General features: G+C 43.1%; 1 protein-coding gene across 1 annotated transcript in view; it reads left to right on the top strand.

Moving 5' to 3' along the window:
* LOC106590479 (ribosomal protein S6 kinase alpha-3) overlaps window positions 1–15000 on the top strand; it is a 57126-nt gene that overhangs the window by 15806 nt on the left and 26320 nt on the right. Inside the window, exon 3 of the mRNA XM_045710582.2 lies at window positions 14950–15000. This exon is cut by the window's right edge and continues 66 nt beyond it. Within this exon, the coding sequence (XP_045566538.1) occupies window positions 14950–15000 (51 nt within the window). The remainder of the gene's footprint in view (window positions 1–14949) is intronic.

Genomic DNA, 15000 nt, shown 5'->3' on the forward strand with positions numbered 1-15000 from the left:
ACAAACCTGATCCCAGCAGCCCTCCTGCTCTAACATTGGTCTTTCTTTACAATCCTGATCCCAGCAGCCCTCCTGCTCTAACATTGGTCTTTCTTTACAATCCTGATCATTGATCGTTCTGATTGTCTTAAATCTATAGCCTAATTCTGCTACTCCCTCATTCTCGCTGATGTGGTGACAGGGGGATGTCTGTTGTCATGGAGACACAGGGGGATTGTGTTTCTATACCATCAGCAGGAAGTTAACCTCCACTAGACAGGAAACACACACACACACTCGCATGCACACACACACACACACACACACACACACACACACACACACACACACACACACACACACACACACACACACACACACACACACACACACACACACACACACACACACACACACAGCAGTAATGGATTGTGTTTACATAGTGTTTATATATTTTGAGCATCTTCGTGAGTGTTGACTTTGTGTTTATATCTATTGGAAAGCTGTATCTTCTCGTGTGTGTGTGTGTGTGTGTGTGTGTGTGTGTGTGTGTGTGTGTGTGTGTGTGTGTGTGTGTGTGTGTGTGTGTGTGTGTGTGTGTGTGTGTGTGTGTGTGTGTGTGTGTGTGTGTGTGTGTGATTATGAGGCTTGCTCTGTAGATAATGCAGTGAGATTTCTGTAACGAGAGAGAGAAAGAAAGAGAGAGGCAGAGGGAGAAAGAAAGAGAGAGGCAGACAGAGAAAGAAAGAAAGAGAGAGAGGCAGAGAAAGAGAGAGAGAGATTAGACTGATAAGACTAAGTAGAATAGAACTAGTGTACAGACAGACTGTGGGGTTCCCCCTCTTCTCTCTGTCTCTCTCTGGAATGGGGCCGAGCAGACAGAGATGGAATTCTAATTTAGATAGATTCAGTTCCTGAATAAATGATGCGGTCCTGTCCTCTCTCTGCCCCTCCTCCTCAATACGTGATAATATATCTCTCTCTCAGCACACCGGATTGGTTGTTAGTTAATCTATCACTGTCTGTAGCTACCAGCTCTCACAGTGTCACGTCAGAATTAGATGTTTATTCATGTTTCTCAAACGTCAAATTTCCAAGTTGTTCCAGAAGTCAAATTTAGAAGTGTTTAAGGTTAAGTTTAGGCATTAACTCTGAATCATTATTAAGGTTTGGGATAGGCTTAAAACTAAAATATAAAAAACAACTTTCTATCGCTGGATTCGAACCTGCAACCTTTGGATTCAGAGACAGACGCTTGAGGCAGATGCTTGAAGGTAACAGCGCTCACTGTTGCCCCTAGGGTCCGGTTTCCACGTCATATCTAGACGTCCTAAGGACAGTGTGTGTGTGTGTGTGTGTGTGTGTGTGGTGTGTGTGTGTGTGTGTGTGTGTGTGTGTGTGTGTGTGTGTGTGTGTGTGTGTGTGTGTGTGTGTCTGTGTTTGTTTATATGTGTGTGTGTGTGTGTGTGTGTGTGTGTGTTTTTCTCTGTCTGTCTGTGTGTGTGTGTGTGTTATCTGAGACGGTGACCTAAGCTCTAGCGGATGTGTTATATGCTGCTAACCTGACAAAACCCAAGTATGCGCCTCAATCAGCCCTCTGTGGACTCTTTTGTATGTGCACTCTTAATTAGGTTGCATAAGTGGCTTAGGGACACAGATTGCCTGGAATTCCTCTCTCGCAATCCATGGAAGCCACCGTCACACAGAGACTTAGAGCCTTTCACACGCAGACACACATGCGGACGCACACACACGCACGCACACACACACACACACACACACACACACACACGCACACACACACACACACACACACACACTCACACACACACACACACACACACACACACACACACACGGAGGCTTAACACACACAGACCAGCTCCAGCACTATTAATACCATAGCACTGTTATAGTGCTGTGTTCATCAGTCCATTCTTCTACACACTGTATTCACTAGAATAATGTCTGAACTATATTTACTGATCTTAATGTCACTGTTCAGGTAAAGAAACATGTGCTTTAGAACTAGTAGAGATCTGTCCTCCCAGAACAACCTCAGGACTCATTGTTCTTATTGTGTGGGGACAATTAGTGAGGTTGCACTCATGGGGAAGGTGATAGGCCTCGCACAACAGCTGCCTGTAATCCCAGCTACGCTCTCATATCCTGAGACACGCTTCTTTGTGTGTGTGTGTGTGTGTGTGTGTGTGTGTGTGTGTGTGTGTGTGTGTGTGTGTGTGTGTGTGTGTGTGTGTGTGTGTGTGTGTGTGTGTGGTGTGCGTGCGTGCGTGCGTGCGTGGGTGCATGCGTGTTTGTGTGCATTCTTCCCAGTATGTGTGTGTGTGTGGATCTCCAGATCACATGATGGAAACTAAGGGTAGGAGTTTAAGGAGGGGTTTCAGGGGGGTTTCAGGGGGATCCCAGTTTGGATATCTTGTGTTCCCCCTGACTGGGTCACAAACACACACCTCCCCTCGCACACACTCCAACATGCTCTTAAACTTTCACTCACTCTACCTCTCTCACACACACATCCGCTGCGTAGCTATCCAGAGGACAGCGTGTGGTTAGGTATGACTGAGGCCAAATCAGTGTGTGTGTCTCTTGGTCTTTTAACTAGAGGACTGAGGACCAGACTCAAGGCTCTAGGTTGTCTACTTATCCAAAACTTTACCGGAGATCTTACCAGGAACTGCACCAGAAACTCTACCGGGAAGGAGCGGGACCGGGGCCTGTTTACTAGGGCAGGATGGGGATGTTCCAACCCCCAGGGGGCTGTGAGTACGGAACTGTGTGCGTGTTCTGACCCCCAGGGGGCTGTGAGTACGGAACTGTGTGTGTGTTCTGACCCCCAGGGGGCTGTGAGTACGGAACTGTGTGTGTGTTCCGACCCCCAGGGGGCTGTGAGTACAGAACTGTGTGTGTGTTCTGACCCCCAGGGGGCTGTGAGTACAGAACTGAGTGTGTGTTCCGACCCCCAGGGGGCTGTGAGTACAGAACTGTGTGTGTGTTCCGACCCCCAGGGGGCTGTGAGTACAGAACTGAGTGTGTGTTCCGACCCCCAGGGGGCTGTGAGTACAGAACTGTGTGTGTGTTCTGACCCCCAGGGGGCTGTGAGTACAGAACTGAGTGTGTGTTCCGACCCCCAGGGGGCTGTGAGTACAGAACTGTGTGTGTGTTCCGACCCCCAGGGGGCTGTGAGTACAGAACTGAGTGTGTGTTCCGACCCCCAGGGGGCTGTGAGTACAGAACTGTGTGTGTGTTCTGACCCCCAGGGGGCTGTGAGTACAGAACTGAGTGTGTGTTCCGACCCCCAGGGGGCTGTGAGTACAGAACTGTGTGTGTGTTCCGACCCCCAGGGGGCTGTGAGTACAGAACTGTGTGTGTATAGAAACGCTATGCTGGAGTGTGTGTGTCAGGTTACTGCTGTCTGTCCTAGAGCTGATGTGGACTTAAACTTCCCTTGGGTGTTTGTCTGTGTTTATTTCAGAATGAAAAGAATAATTCTGAAAGATAATTCCATGGAAGATAGAGAACATTCCAGTTAACATTATTCTCTTGTGTGATGCTGTTCTTTTCTCTGTATTTTTTTCTCTCCGATTTATATGTTGCTCATTACAATGACTCTTGATTAGATCTGTACACTTCATTAGTTTAATTGACGTCATTAAATGAATTGGCCCACGCAGCTACAGTGGGATTGGGTTCTAGTGATCTGGGAGGGTTGGAATACTCTCCCTCTTTAGTTTAATGACACTCATGCACGCACACACTATTTGTGATGGCATGGAACACTTATGGTGTGGTTGTATAAGAAAAGAGGTGATGTGTGTGTGTGTGTGTGTGTGTGTGTATGTGTGTGTGTGTGTGTGTTGTCCCCTGTGAGTGTGTGTGTGTGTGTGTGTGTGTGTGTGTGTGTGTGTGTGTGTGTGTGTGTGTGTGTGTGTGTGTGTGTGTGTGTGTGTGTGTGTGTGTGTGTGTGAGTGCAGGTGTTGTACAGTTTTAATCCTGTGATTAAGAAGTGCTATATGAGCATCCTCTCTGATCCTCCATCTGTGGTGTGATTCACACACACACACACACACACACACACACACACACACACACACACACACACACACACACACACACACACACACACACACACACACACACACACACACACAAACACACACACACGCAATGAAATACCTCGTTGAAGTAGGAAGTTTACATACACCTTAGCCAAATACATTTAAACTCAGTTTTTCACAATTCCTGACAATGAATCCTAGTAAAAATTCCCTGTCTTACGTCAGTTAGGATCACCACTTTATTTTAAGAATATGAAATGTTTGAAAAAAAGTAGAGAGAATTATTTCTTTCAGCTTTTATTTCTTTCATCACATTCCCAGTGGGTCAGAAGTTTACATACACTCAATTAGTATTTGGTAGCATTGCCTTTAAATTGTTTAAGTTGGGTCTAACGTTTCGGGTACCCTTCCACAAGCTCCCCACAATAAATTGGGTGAATTTTGTCCCATTCCTCCTGACAGAGCTGGTGTAACTGAGTCAGGTTTGTAGGCCTTCTTGCTCGCACACGCTTTTTCAGTTCTGCCCACAAATTTTCTATAGGATTGAGGTCAGGGCTTTGTGATGGCCATTCCAATACCTTGACTTTGTTGTCCTTAACCTCTTACATCTAGACGTTCCGCTAGCGGAACACCTGCTCCAATATCCAATGATAGGCGTGGCGCGAATTACAAATTCCTCAAAAATACAAAAACTTCAATTTTTCAAACATATGACTATTTTACAGCATTTTAAAGACAAGACTCTCCTTTACCTAACCACACTGTCCGATTTCAAAAAGGCTTTACAGCGAAAGCAAAACATTAGATTATGTCAGCAGAGTACCCAGCCAGAGATAATCAGACACCCATTTTTCAAGCTAGCATATAATGTCACAAAAAACAAAACCACAGCTAAATGCAGCAGATGATCTTCATCAGATGACACACCTAGGACATTATGTTATACAATACATGCATGTTTTGTTCAATCAAGTTCATATTTATATCAAAAACCAGCTTTTTACATTAGCATGTGACGTTCAGAACTAGCATACCCCCCGCAAACCTCCGGTGAATTTACTAAATTACTCACGATAAACGTTCACAAAAAACATAACAATTATTTTAAGAATTATAGATACAGAACTCCTTTGTGCAATCGAGGTGTCCGATTTTAAAATAGCTTTTCGGTGAAAGCACATTTTGCAATATTCTGAGTAGATAGCCCAGCCATCACGGCTAGCTATTTAGACACCCACCAAGTTTAGCCCTGACCAAACTCCGATTTACTATTAGAAAAGTTTGATTACCTTTGGTGTTCTTCGTCAGAATGCACTCCCAGGACTGCTACTTCAATAACAAATGTTGGTTTGGTTCAAAATAATCCATTGTTATATCCAAATAGCGTCGTTTTGTTCGTGCGTTCAAGACACTATCCGAAGTGTAAATAAGGGTCACGAGCATGGCGCATTTCGTGACAAAAGATTTCTAAATATTCCATTACCGTACTTCGAAGCATGTCAACCGCTGTTTAAAATCAATTTTTATGCCATTTTTCTCGTAAAAAAGCGGTAATATTCCGACCGGGAATCTGCGTTTAGGTAAAAAGACGAAAGAAAATAAAGCATGGGGTCGACTCGGGCACGAGCCTGAGTCTCACAGTACTGTGACCAGCCACTATCCAAACGCGCTACTTTTTTTCAGCCAGAGCCTGCAAAGCCACGATTCAGCTTTTTGCCACCTTCTGAGAGCCCATGGGAGCCGTAGGAAGTGTCACGTAACAGCAGAGATCCCCTGTATTGGATAGAGATAATCAAGAAGGGCAAGAAATTGTCAGACAGGGCACTTCCTGCATGGAATCCTCTCATGTTTTGGCCTGCCAAATGAGTTCTGTTATACTCACAGACACCATTCAAACAGTTTTAGAAACTTTGGAGTGTTTTCTATCCAAAGGTAATAATTATATGCATATTCTAGTTTCTGGGCAGGAGTAATAATCAGATTAAATCGGGTACGTTTTTTATCCGGCCGTGAAAATACTGCCCCCTAGCCATAACAGGTTAAGCCATTTTGCCACAACTTTGGAAGTATGCTTGGGGTCATTGTCCATTTGGAAGATCCATTTGCGACCAAGCTTTAACTTCCTGACAGATGTCTTGAGATGTTGCTTTAATATATCCAGATAATTTTCATGCCTCATGATACCATCTATTTTGTGAAGTGCACCAGTCCCTCCTGCAGCAAAGCACCCTCACAACATGATGCTGCCACACCTGTGCTTCATGGTTGGGATGGTGTTCTTTGACTTGCAAGCCTCCCCGTTTTTCCTCCAAACATAACGATGGTCATTACGGCCAAACAGTTCTATTTTTGTTTCATCAGACCAGAGGACATTTCTCCAAAAAGTATGATCTTTGTCCCCATGTGCAGCTGCAATCCGTAGTCTGTCTTTTTTATGGCGGTTTTGGAGCAGTGGCTCCTTCCTTGCTGAGCGGCCTTTCAGGTTATGTCAATATAGGGCTTCTTTTACTGTGGATATAGATACTTTTGTATCTGTTTCCTCCAGCATCTTCACAAGGTCCTTTGCTGTTGTTCTGGGATTGATTTTCACTTTTCGCACCAAAGTACGTTCATCTCCAGGAGACAGAACGCGTCTCCTTGCTGAGCGGTATGACGGCTGCGTGGTCCCATGGTGTTTATAATTGCATACTATTGTTTGTACAGATGAACGTGGTACATTCAGGCATTTGGAAATTGCTCCCAAGGATGAACTAGACTTGTGGAGGTCTACATTTTTTATTCTGAGGTCATGGCTGATTTCTTTTGATTTTTCCATGATGTCTAGCAAAGAGGCACTGAGTTTGAAGGTTGGCCTTGAAATACATCCACAGGTACACCTCCAATTGACTCAAATTATGTCAATTAGCCTATCAGAAGCTTCTAAAGCCATGACATAATTTTCTGGAATTTCCCAAGCTGTTTGAAGGCACAGTCAACTTAGTGTATGTAAACTTCTGACCCACTGGAATTGTGATACAGTGAATTATAAGTGAAATAATATGTCTGTAAACAATTGTTGGAAAAATTACTTGTCATGCACAAAGTAGATGTCCTAACCAACTTGCCAAAACTATAGTTCGTTAACAAGAAATTTGTGGAGTGGTTGAAAAACAGGTTTTAATGACTCCAACCTAAGTTTATGTAAACTTCCGACTTCAACTATTTGTGTGTCCAGACCTCAGTATTTCCATCTGAAACTTCCTACCAGCTCTCACACTCTCACGTCAGAATTAGACGTTCATCCATGTTTCTTAAATGTCAAATTTTCAAAGTGTTTAAGTTCAGTTCAGGCATTAACTCCAAATTGTTAAGGTTAGGCATTAGCTCTGAATGGTTAAGGTAGGGTTTATGGTTTGGGATAGGCTTAAAACAAAAAATTATATAGCTGGATTCAAACTGGCAACCTTTGGAATCAGAGGCAGATGCTTATGCCATCCCCGTCCACAACACCTTAGCAAAACCTAAACCTACCTGAAGGTAACAGCGCTCACTGTTGCCCCTAGGGTCCGGTTTTCACGACATGTCTAGACGTCCTCAGACATGGATGGACGTCGAATACTGACTTGTATCACGGGTGGCCTGGCTGGAAACTTCCCCTGCTACAGATCCAGCCAGCACTGTGTCCATATGAGGTGATACACATCACGTAAACATAGCTACACTAAGATGACATATATACTGTATATCTATGTATATGACAAGGTCTATACAGATGTCCATTTGCTTGCTCTAATGTACATAAGAGAGAATAAAGTAGACGGCATCGGTCAAAACCGTGATTTATGACCCTATGTCCGGATGGCGCGTACATGCCCAAATAAGGGCATCCGGTCAGGACATCCTGGCGGGAAGGTGTCACATGGTTAGGGCCATATAGTTGCATCCTGTTCTGTCACGTGTTAGAGTGTGTGTAATTTTATATCTATATTGCATCTATTCCTTTGAAGTTGTCATGATGATTGATGTGTAGGGACCTCGTTGAACTGGGGGGGGGTTGTGTTTGAACATTTCAAAGAGGATGGCCCCACACCCCCCTATTTTAGCAGGACCGCGGCTGAAACATAGAGAGAAGGCCCAGTATAAAGCAACAATATACGATGCGCCAAAAAAGCGGTTTCTATGTGTGTATAGAACCCAAATACCGCCCGCAACTGCACTGAAAGATCAAGTGATGATGTCTAATGGACAGCACTGGGGGTATCAGTTTGATTACCCGGCCCGTAGAGTGAAACTCTATACCGTAGCCGAAAGTGAAGAATATACAGACCAGACTTTAGGAGTGGACTACGGGGTTGTAGACTAGTCGGTTTTTTGCAAGGTTGTGTGTCCCGAACTGAGAGTTATCACCAAGTGGTATAGCTTGTTCACGGGCTACGAGACCCGTTGGGAAGGTACTTCCAGACTCCTCAGGAAGAGTATTTCACAGGGTGAAAATACAGAGAAAGAATGGACTTCCTTGTGGCTGCGTGGAGTTATATATCAGCAAAGAGGAAACCCGCAACCAAAACATTCGTGATGGTGCCCTGACTGGGGATTTCAGGTTGCGCATGCTTATTCCTTTTAAAAGTTGGGATCTAATGGAATTGAGCATGTTAGAGTTGTTGGACGTTCTTTTTGTACAGAGCCAACAGTGGCAGAGCATTGCTCGGCTAAGGAAGTGCATAATATATACGAATCCTGAGGATTATGATTCAAAGGAACCCCAAGAAGGGTCATCCTCAGAAGGGTCAGCCCCCGAAGAAAACTAAGTACGCTGCTGCGTTAACCACGCCCTGACCCCCCCCCCCCCCCCCCCCAATGTATCATTCTACACAACCCATAATACATGGGCTGATATACAGGGTGTTGCATGCTTGGATCGTTGAGAAAACGGGGACAAGTATCCTGCAACGAATCCTGAATTGTCTGTATACGTAATACTTGATGTTTGTAAAAAATAAAAATACAAAATGAAAATGAAATGTTGCCGTTATTTGAAAGTGGCTCATTAACATTATTGTACCTCAGAGAGGCAAGAAGGATGGCGGAGCAGATGTTGAAAAACGTGTATTACACCCCCTCTAACCCTGGGTCTTATGGGGGTAAGGAGCGTTTACAGAGAGCTATAGCCAAAGAAACAGGTAGCCGGTTAGGCATTACTCAAGTGAATGAGTGGTTAGCCGAGCAGGATGCTTATACTCTGCATAAACCTGTACGAAAACAATTTCCAAGAAATAAAATGTTTTTTCAACTCATGCCTTGTCCCAGTTTCAGGCGGATCTATGTGACATGCAGGCCCTTGCAGATAAAAATGATGGAAATCGATACAGGCTAACGGTTATAGATATTTTCTCTAAATTGGCATTGGTAAGGGTCTTAAAAATAAGAGCGGGGCAATGGCCTTTGACACTATCTTGAAGGAAGGAGCAGTCCCCAAGAAAGTGCAGACTGATGACGGAAAATAATTTTTTAATAATACTTTTCAGAAACTCATGAAGAAGCACAATATAGTACATTTTTCTACAGGCTCGGATTTGAAAGCTTCAGTTGTTGAACGCTTTAACAGAACTCTGAAGGAGCAGATGTGGAGATATTTTACAGCTCACAACATGCATAGATATATCGATATAGTTCAAGATTTAGTAAAGGGTTACAACTACAGCTACCATAAGAGTATAAGGATGAAGCCCGCAGAGGTCTCTTCTGAAAACTCTTTTCAAGTCTTTAAAAATCTGTATGGTTTGTTCCCCCTTCGCCATAAGTGGGGGACTTGGTACGTATATCCAAGTTGAGGGGTGTTTTCGACAAAAAATATGAGCAAGGTTATAGCGATGAGTTGTTCACCGTTACCGAATGTCTATCGCGCATACCCCCTGTTTACAAGTTAAAAGATTATGACGGGGAGCTTATAGCGGGATCGTTTTATGAGAAGGAACTACAGAAGGTACAGATGGGTAAAGACAAAGTCTTTCACGTGGAGGAGATTCTAGATCATAAGAGAGAAAAGGGTAAAAAATGGGTGTTGGTCCGTTGGAAAAACTGGCCCCAAAAGTTCAACAGTTGGGTTTTAGAGCAAGATGTGGTGGAGGCATCGGGGGTTAACTTAAACCCTCAGGCATGATAAATACATAATTAGTGTGTACACAGGAGTGCATCATAGAACACCACGGCTTCTACCTGACCCTCCCCAGTAATGCGTCAGCATATATATATCGCAATAATCAGAGTTCGAATTATACAACAATTATACAAAGGATAAGGACCGGGATTTTGATTGCAAAAGGATATCGGAACCTGCGAAACTTATAAAGATTAAAAAAGGGTTCTATAGAACCGTCGACAGGATCGTCTCAGAGTTGAACAAACTCCTAACCCAGAACAATACGGAAATACTCTTGAGCTACAACCCCTCAATGAGGTCCCTACACATCAATCATCATGACAACTTCAAAGGAATAGATGCAATATAGATATAAAATAACACACACTCTAACACGTGACAGAACAGGATGCAACTATATGGCCCTAACCATGTGACACCTTCCCGCCAGGATGTCCAGACCGGATGCCCTTATTTGGGCATGTACGCGCCAACCGGACATAGGGTCATAAATCACGATTTTGACCGATGCCGTCTACTTTATTCTCTCTTACATAATGTGTGTTGGAGATTTTCATATAAGTGTTATATACAACACCAGTCTAAAGTTTGGACACACCAAGTCATTCAAGGGTTTTTCTTTATTTTTACTATTTTCTACATTGTAGAATAATAGTGAAAACATCAAAACGATGAAATAACACGTATGGAATCATGTAGTAAACAAAAAACTGTTAAACAAAACAAAATATATTTGAGATTTGAGATTTTTCTAAATAGCCACCCTTTGCCTTGATGACAGCTTTGCACACTCTTGGCATTCTCTCAACCATTTTCACCTGGAATGCTTTTCCAACAGTCTTGAAGGAGTTCCCATATATGTTCATATGAGTGCTATATATGTTCATATGAGCATTGTTCCCTCTAAGCTGCATTGGTGCATCCCCGAGACTGCCGCGCAGCTCCCCCTTGACTGAACTTTTCAGAGCAGCGGTCACCAACAGGTGTAAGTGTTTTTTGGCTTCATCTCGGACTGTTGGCAGTAGGTACACCCGATTCAGCTGCCCTTTGCGCCGGGTAGCCGAACTGTTGCCAATTTGAATCATTTCATGTGTCCGAAGGTACAATCCTCTGCCTTCCCGGCAGGCCCAGAGAGCAAATCAAGCTGACTTTAGTCGTACCATTGGCCGGTTGGATGGCTCATATGACCGTGTCCGCAGTAACGCAGCGACAGCAAGTTGATACTGTGAGATTTGAAAACATTTAAAACCATGACTAGAGAGACTGTCAACGAATACAGCAAAGAGATGCTGTTTTTATGACTGAGTTCATGTTTAAATTCTTACTCAGCCCTGTCAACACTTTTTTTATTCAACACTTTTATGAACCATAAAATGTGTGTTCTTCCTTTTTCCACTCAGCGCTACAACAAGCAGTGCAGCAACAATGAATGAGTAGGAAAGTGTATCTGTAGGCTTGCGTTCTTGTTATTATTAGCGGCTTGGGTCTTTCATAATATCAAAGAATATTTCACTTTCTCTGTTCATCAGAGTAACAACATGAATTTGTGCAGGAGGCAGAAATAATATGGTGGGACTGGAGTTTGGCCAGCAGCTGGAAGACGGTGGCCCTTTTGGGTCAGTGTCAGTGGAGGAAAGGGAGAGCAGAGGGATGTTGAGAGGTGGACCCTCAGTCTGCTGCTCTCTCCCTCCACTGAGACTGACCATCAGATGCAGGCAACATCAGCCCAGTAAAATAAAAATGATTTAAATGTATGCTCCCTCAGCTGTGCCTCACAAACAATAAAACAATGGATCTATTACCGGCGTGATCATACAGCCTACCTCAATTGTTTTTATACAATTAAAAAAAATGGCCAAAACAACAATGCATTGGCAGGGAAATTCAAGCAAAGCCAATATGCGGTGATAATGTATTGGGCCTATAGCTTAATGCACAAACCTCATTGCTACAGTACTGTTTTTAATTGGTTAATGTTGCACAGGCTTACGTTTTTTAAAGTCATGCTAAAAAAAAAATCTGAGCGGTAGACTCAAAGTGATCTTGACTCAGAAAAGGTTTGTGACCACTGATCTAGAGTTTTCCTTGTTAACACTATCAACGTTTTCCTTTACTGTGGCAATTGTGATCGAATCAACCCAATATTATCCACTTTCAATGCAACATACTGAAACAAAACAAACTATGCAAGAGCTTTTGTTGTAGGCAGAACGCATCGGAGTAGGATTCTATTACATTGACACGCACTACTCAGCCCGTACTCTACACAGACCGGTGCAGCGTAAACAATCAGAGCTGCAGTAGGCCTACATGCAAATAGACCATTGCCATATATGGATCTGTACCATTTACTTTGAACTGGACTGTGTTTACAACATGAGCGGTTGTGAGTAGATGCGCTTCTTTTGAGATCAAAGCGAGAGCTGCATGTGCATATTTGTACATATTTGTTCATATCCTTTGCTAGTTAGTGAGTTATTAGCCCAGTTATAGATCATTTGTAGTCAGCAATAGAGGAGTGATTGCTTCCTACAAGATTACAAAACATGTACATTTATATGCAACTTTGAAAAGGGAGTCAGGTAAAGAGCTTTTTTTAACTTAATGTGGCAGTGTTGTATTTTAAGACAGGCTTGAATAAGCTAAGGAGACAATAGGCAGAGGGTAGAATAATTTGTCTGATTTTCTGTAATAATGGTATGGGAATAATAATGCATTTTATTTTCTAAAGTGGTTCTTGCATCAAACAACACAACATTTTCCGTCACCTCCTTGTCTGAAGGACAAGTGGATAAACAGGATAATGTCAAGCCCTGCATGTTTTTTCCAAAAGTCTCATGGAATGTAGGCCTACATTAAACACCACATGTTGGCTGCTACTGTAGGCTGAATGATAGAACAGCTATTTCCATGTTAAAATGTTATGGGATGCATTTCCTCCATTGTTTTTGATGGTAGACCACTCTGGCAGGCCTACATTATGATCAAATAGCCACAGTAGCCTGCCTACATGGCCACTGTTATAACTGTAACTTAGAGCGGGTACAGCCTCAGTGTTCACAGTAAATATGCACTGGAAGTTGCACAGAATTTTCACAACGTTCAAATTTGCTCAGTGCCGAAAACAATTTGAGGGAACATTGCATATGATTGTTATAAAGCTGTATATGAGCTCCATGCTGTTAGTGACATCTGGAGATGTGGACAAATTTGCATACAGAGGTGTGAAATTCCATATTTGGGCGTTGATGACATGAGCTGTGAAACGGGAGGGTGTGGGGGGAATGGAGGTGGTTGTGGAGGTGGGGGCAGCAGAGGGATAGGGTGGAGAGTGACCATTGTTGGTGTGTCACTCTCTCTCTCTCTCTCGCTTTTCAGAGAGAGATGAAGCTGATCTAGAATGAGTGATGGGGGAGGCAGAGGCGAGACAGTGAAAAATGTACACATGCACACGCATGCACGCACACACACAACGCAGTGTGAAGTCATTGGTTACTCTGAGGTAGCAGAAGGATTAGGGATGGCACCATGGCAACTGCAAGGTTAGCTGTCCATCGTTGGCTTACTGTGTGTTTGGAGTGTGTTGTGTGTGTGAAAATGTACAGTTGAAGTCGGAAGTTTACATACACCTTAGCCAAATACACAATTCCTGGCATTTAATCTTAGTAAAATATCCCTGTCTTAGGTCAGTTAGGATCACCACTTTATTTTAAGAATATGAAATGTCAGAATAATAGTAGAGAGAATGATTTCTTTCAGCTTTTATTTCTTTCATCACATTCCCAGTGGGTCAGAAGTTTACATACACTCAATTAGTATTTGTTAGTGTTGCCTTTAAATTGTTTAATTTGGGTCAAACGTTTCGGGTAGCCTTCCACAAGCTTCCCACAATAAGTTGGGTGAATTTTGGCGCATTCCTACAAAGTACGATCTTTGTCCCCATGTGCAGTTGCAAACCATAGTCTGTCTTTTTTATGGGGGTTTTGGAGCAGTGGCTTCTTCCTTGCTGAGCGGCCTTTCAGGTTATGTCAATATAGGACTCGTTTTACTGTGGATATAGATACTTTTGTACCTGTTTCCTCCAGCATCTTCACAAGGTCCGTTGCTGTTGTTCTGGGATTGATTTGCACTTTTCGCTCCAAAGTACGTTCATCTCTAGGAGACAGAACGTGTCTCCTTCCTGAGCGGTATGACGGCTGCGTGGTCCCATGGTGTTTATACTTGTGTACTATTGTTTGTACAGATGAACGTGGTACATTCAGGCATTTGGAAATTGCTCCCAAGGATGAACCAGACTTGTGGAGGTTTACAATTTTTGGGGGGCTGATTTCTTTTGATTTTCCCATGATGTCAAACAAAGAGGCACTGAGTTTGAAGTTAGGCCTTGAAATACATCCACAGGTACATCTCCAATTGACTCAAATGATGTCAATTAGCCTATCAGAAGCTTCTAAGGCCATGACATAATTTTCTAGAATTTTCCAAGCTGTTTAAAGGCACCGTCAACTTAGTGTATGCAAACTTCTGACCCACTGGAATTGTGATACAGTATATTATAAGTGAAATAAATCTGTCTGTAAACAATTGTTGGAAAAATGACTTGTGTCATGCACAAAGTAGATGTCCGAACTGACTTGCCAAAACTATAGTTTGTTAACAAGAAATTTGTGGAGTGGTTGAAAAACGAGTTTTAATGACTCCAACCTATGTGTATGTAAACTTCCATCTTCAACTGTATGTGTGTCTGTCCAACAGGAGGATGAGAGTGTCAATGAGATCAACATCACCAACCATACCAAGGAGGGG

The sequence above is a fragment of the Salmo salar genome, chromosome 29, assembly GCF_965601325.2.
Source record: "Salmo salar chromosome 29, fSalSal1, whole genome shotgun sequence".
NCBI lineage: Eukaryota > Metazoa > Chordata > Actinopteri > Salmoniformes > Salmonidae > Salmo > Salmo salar.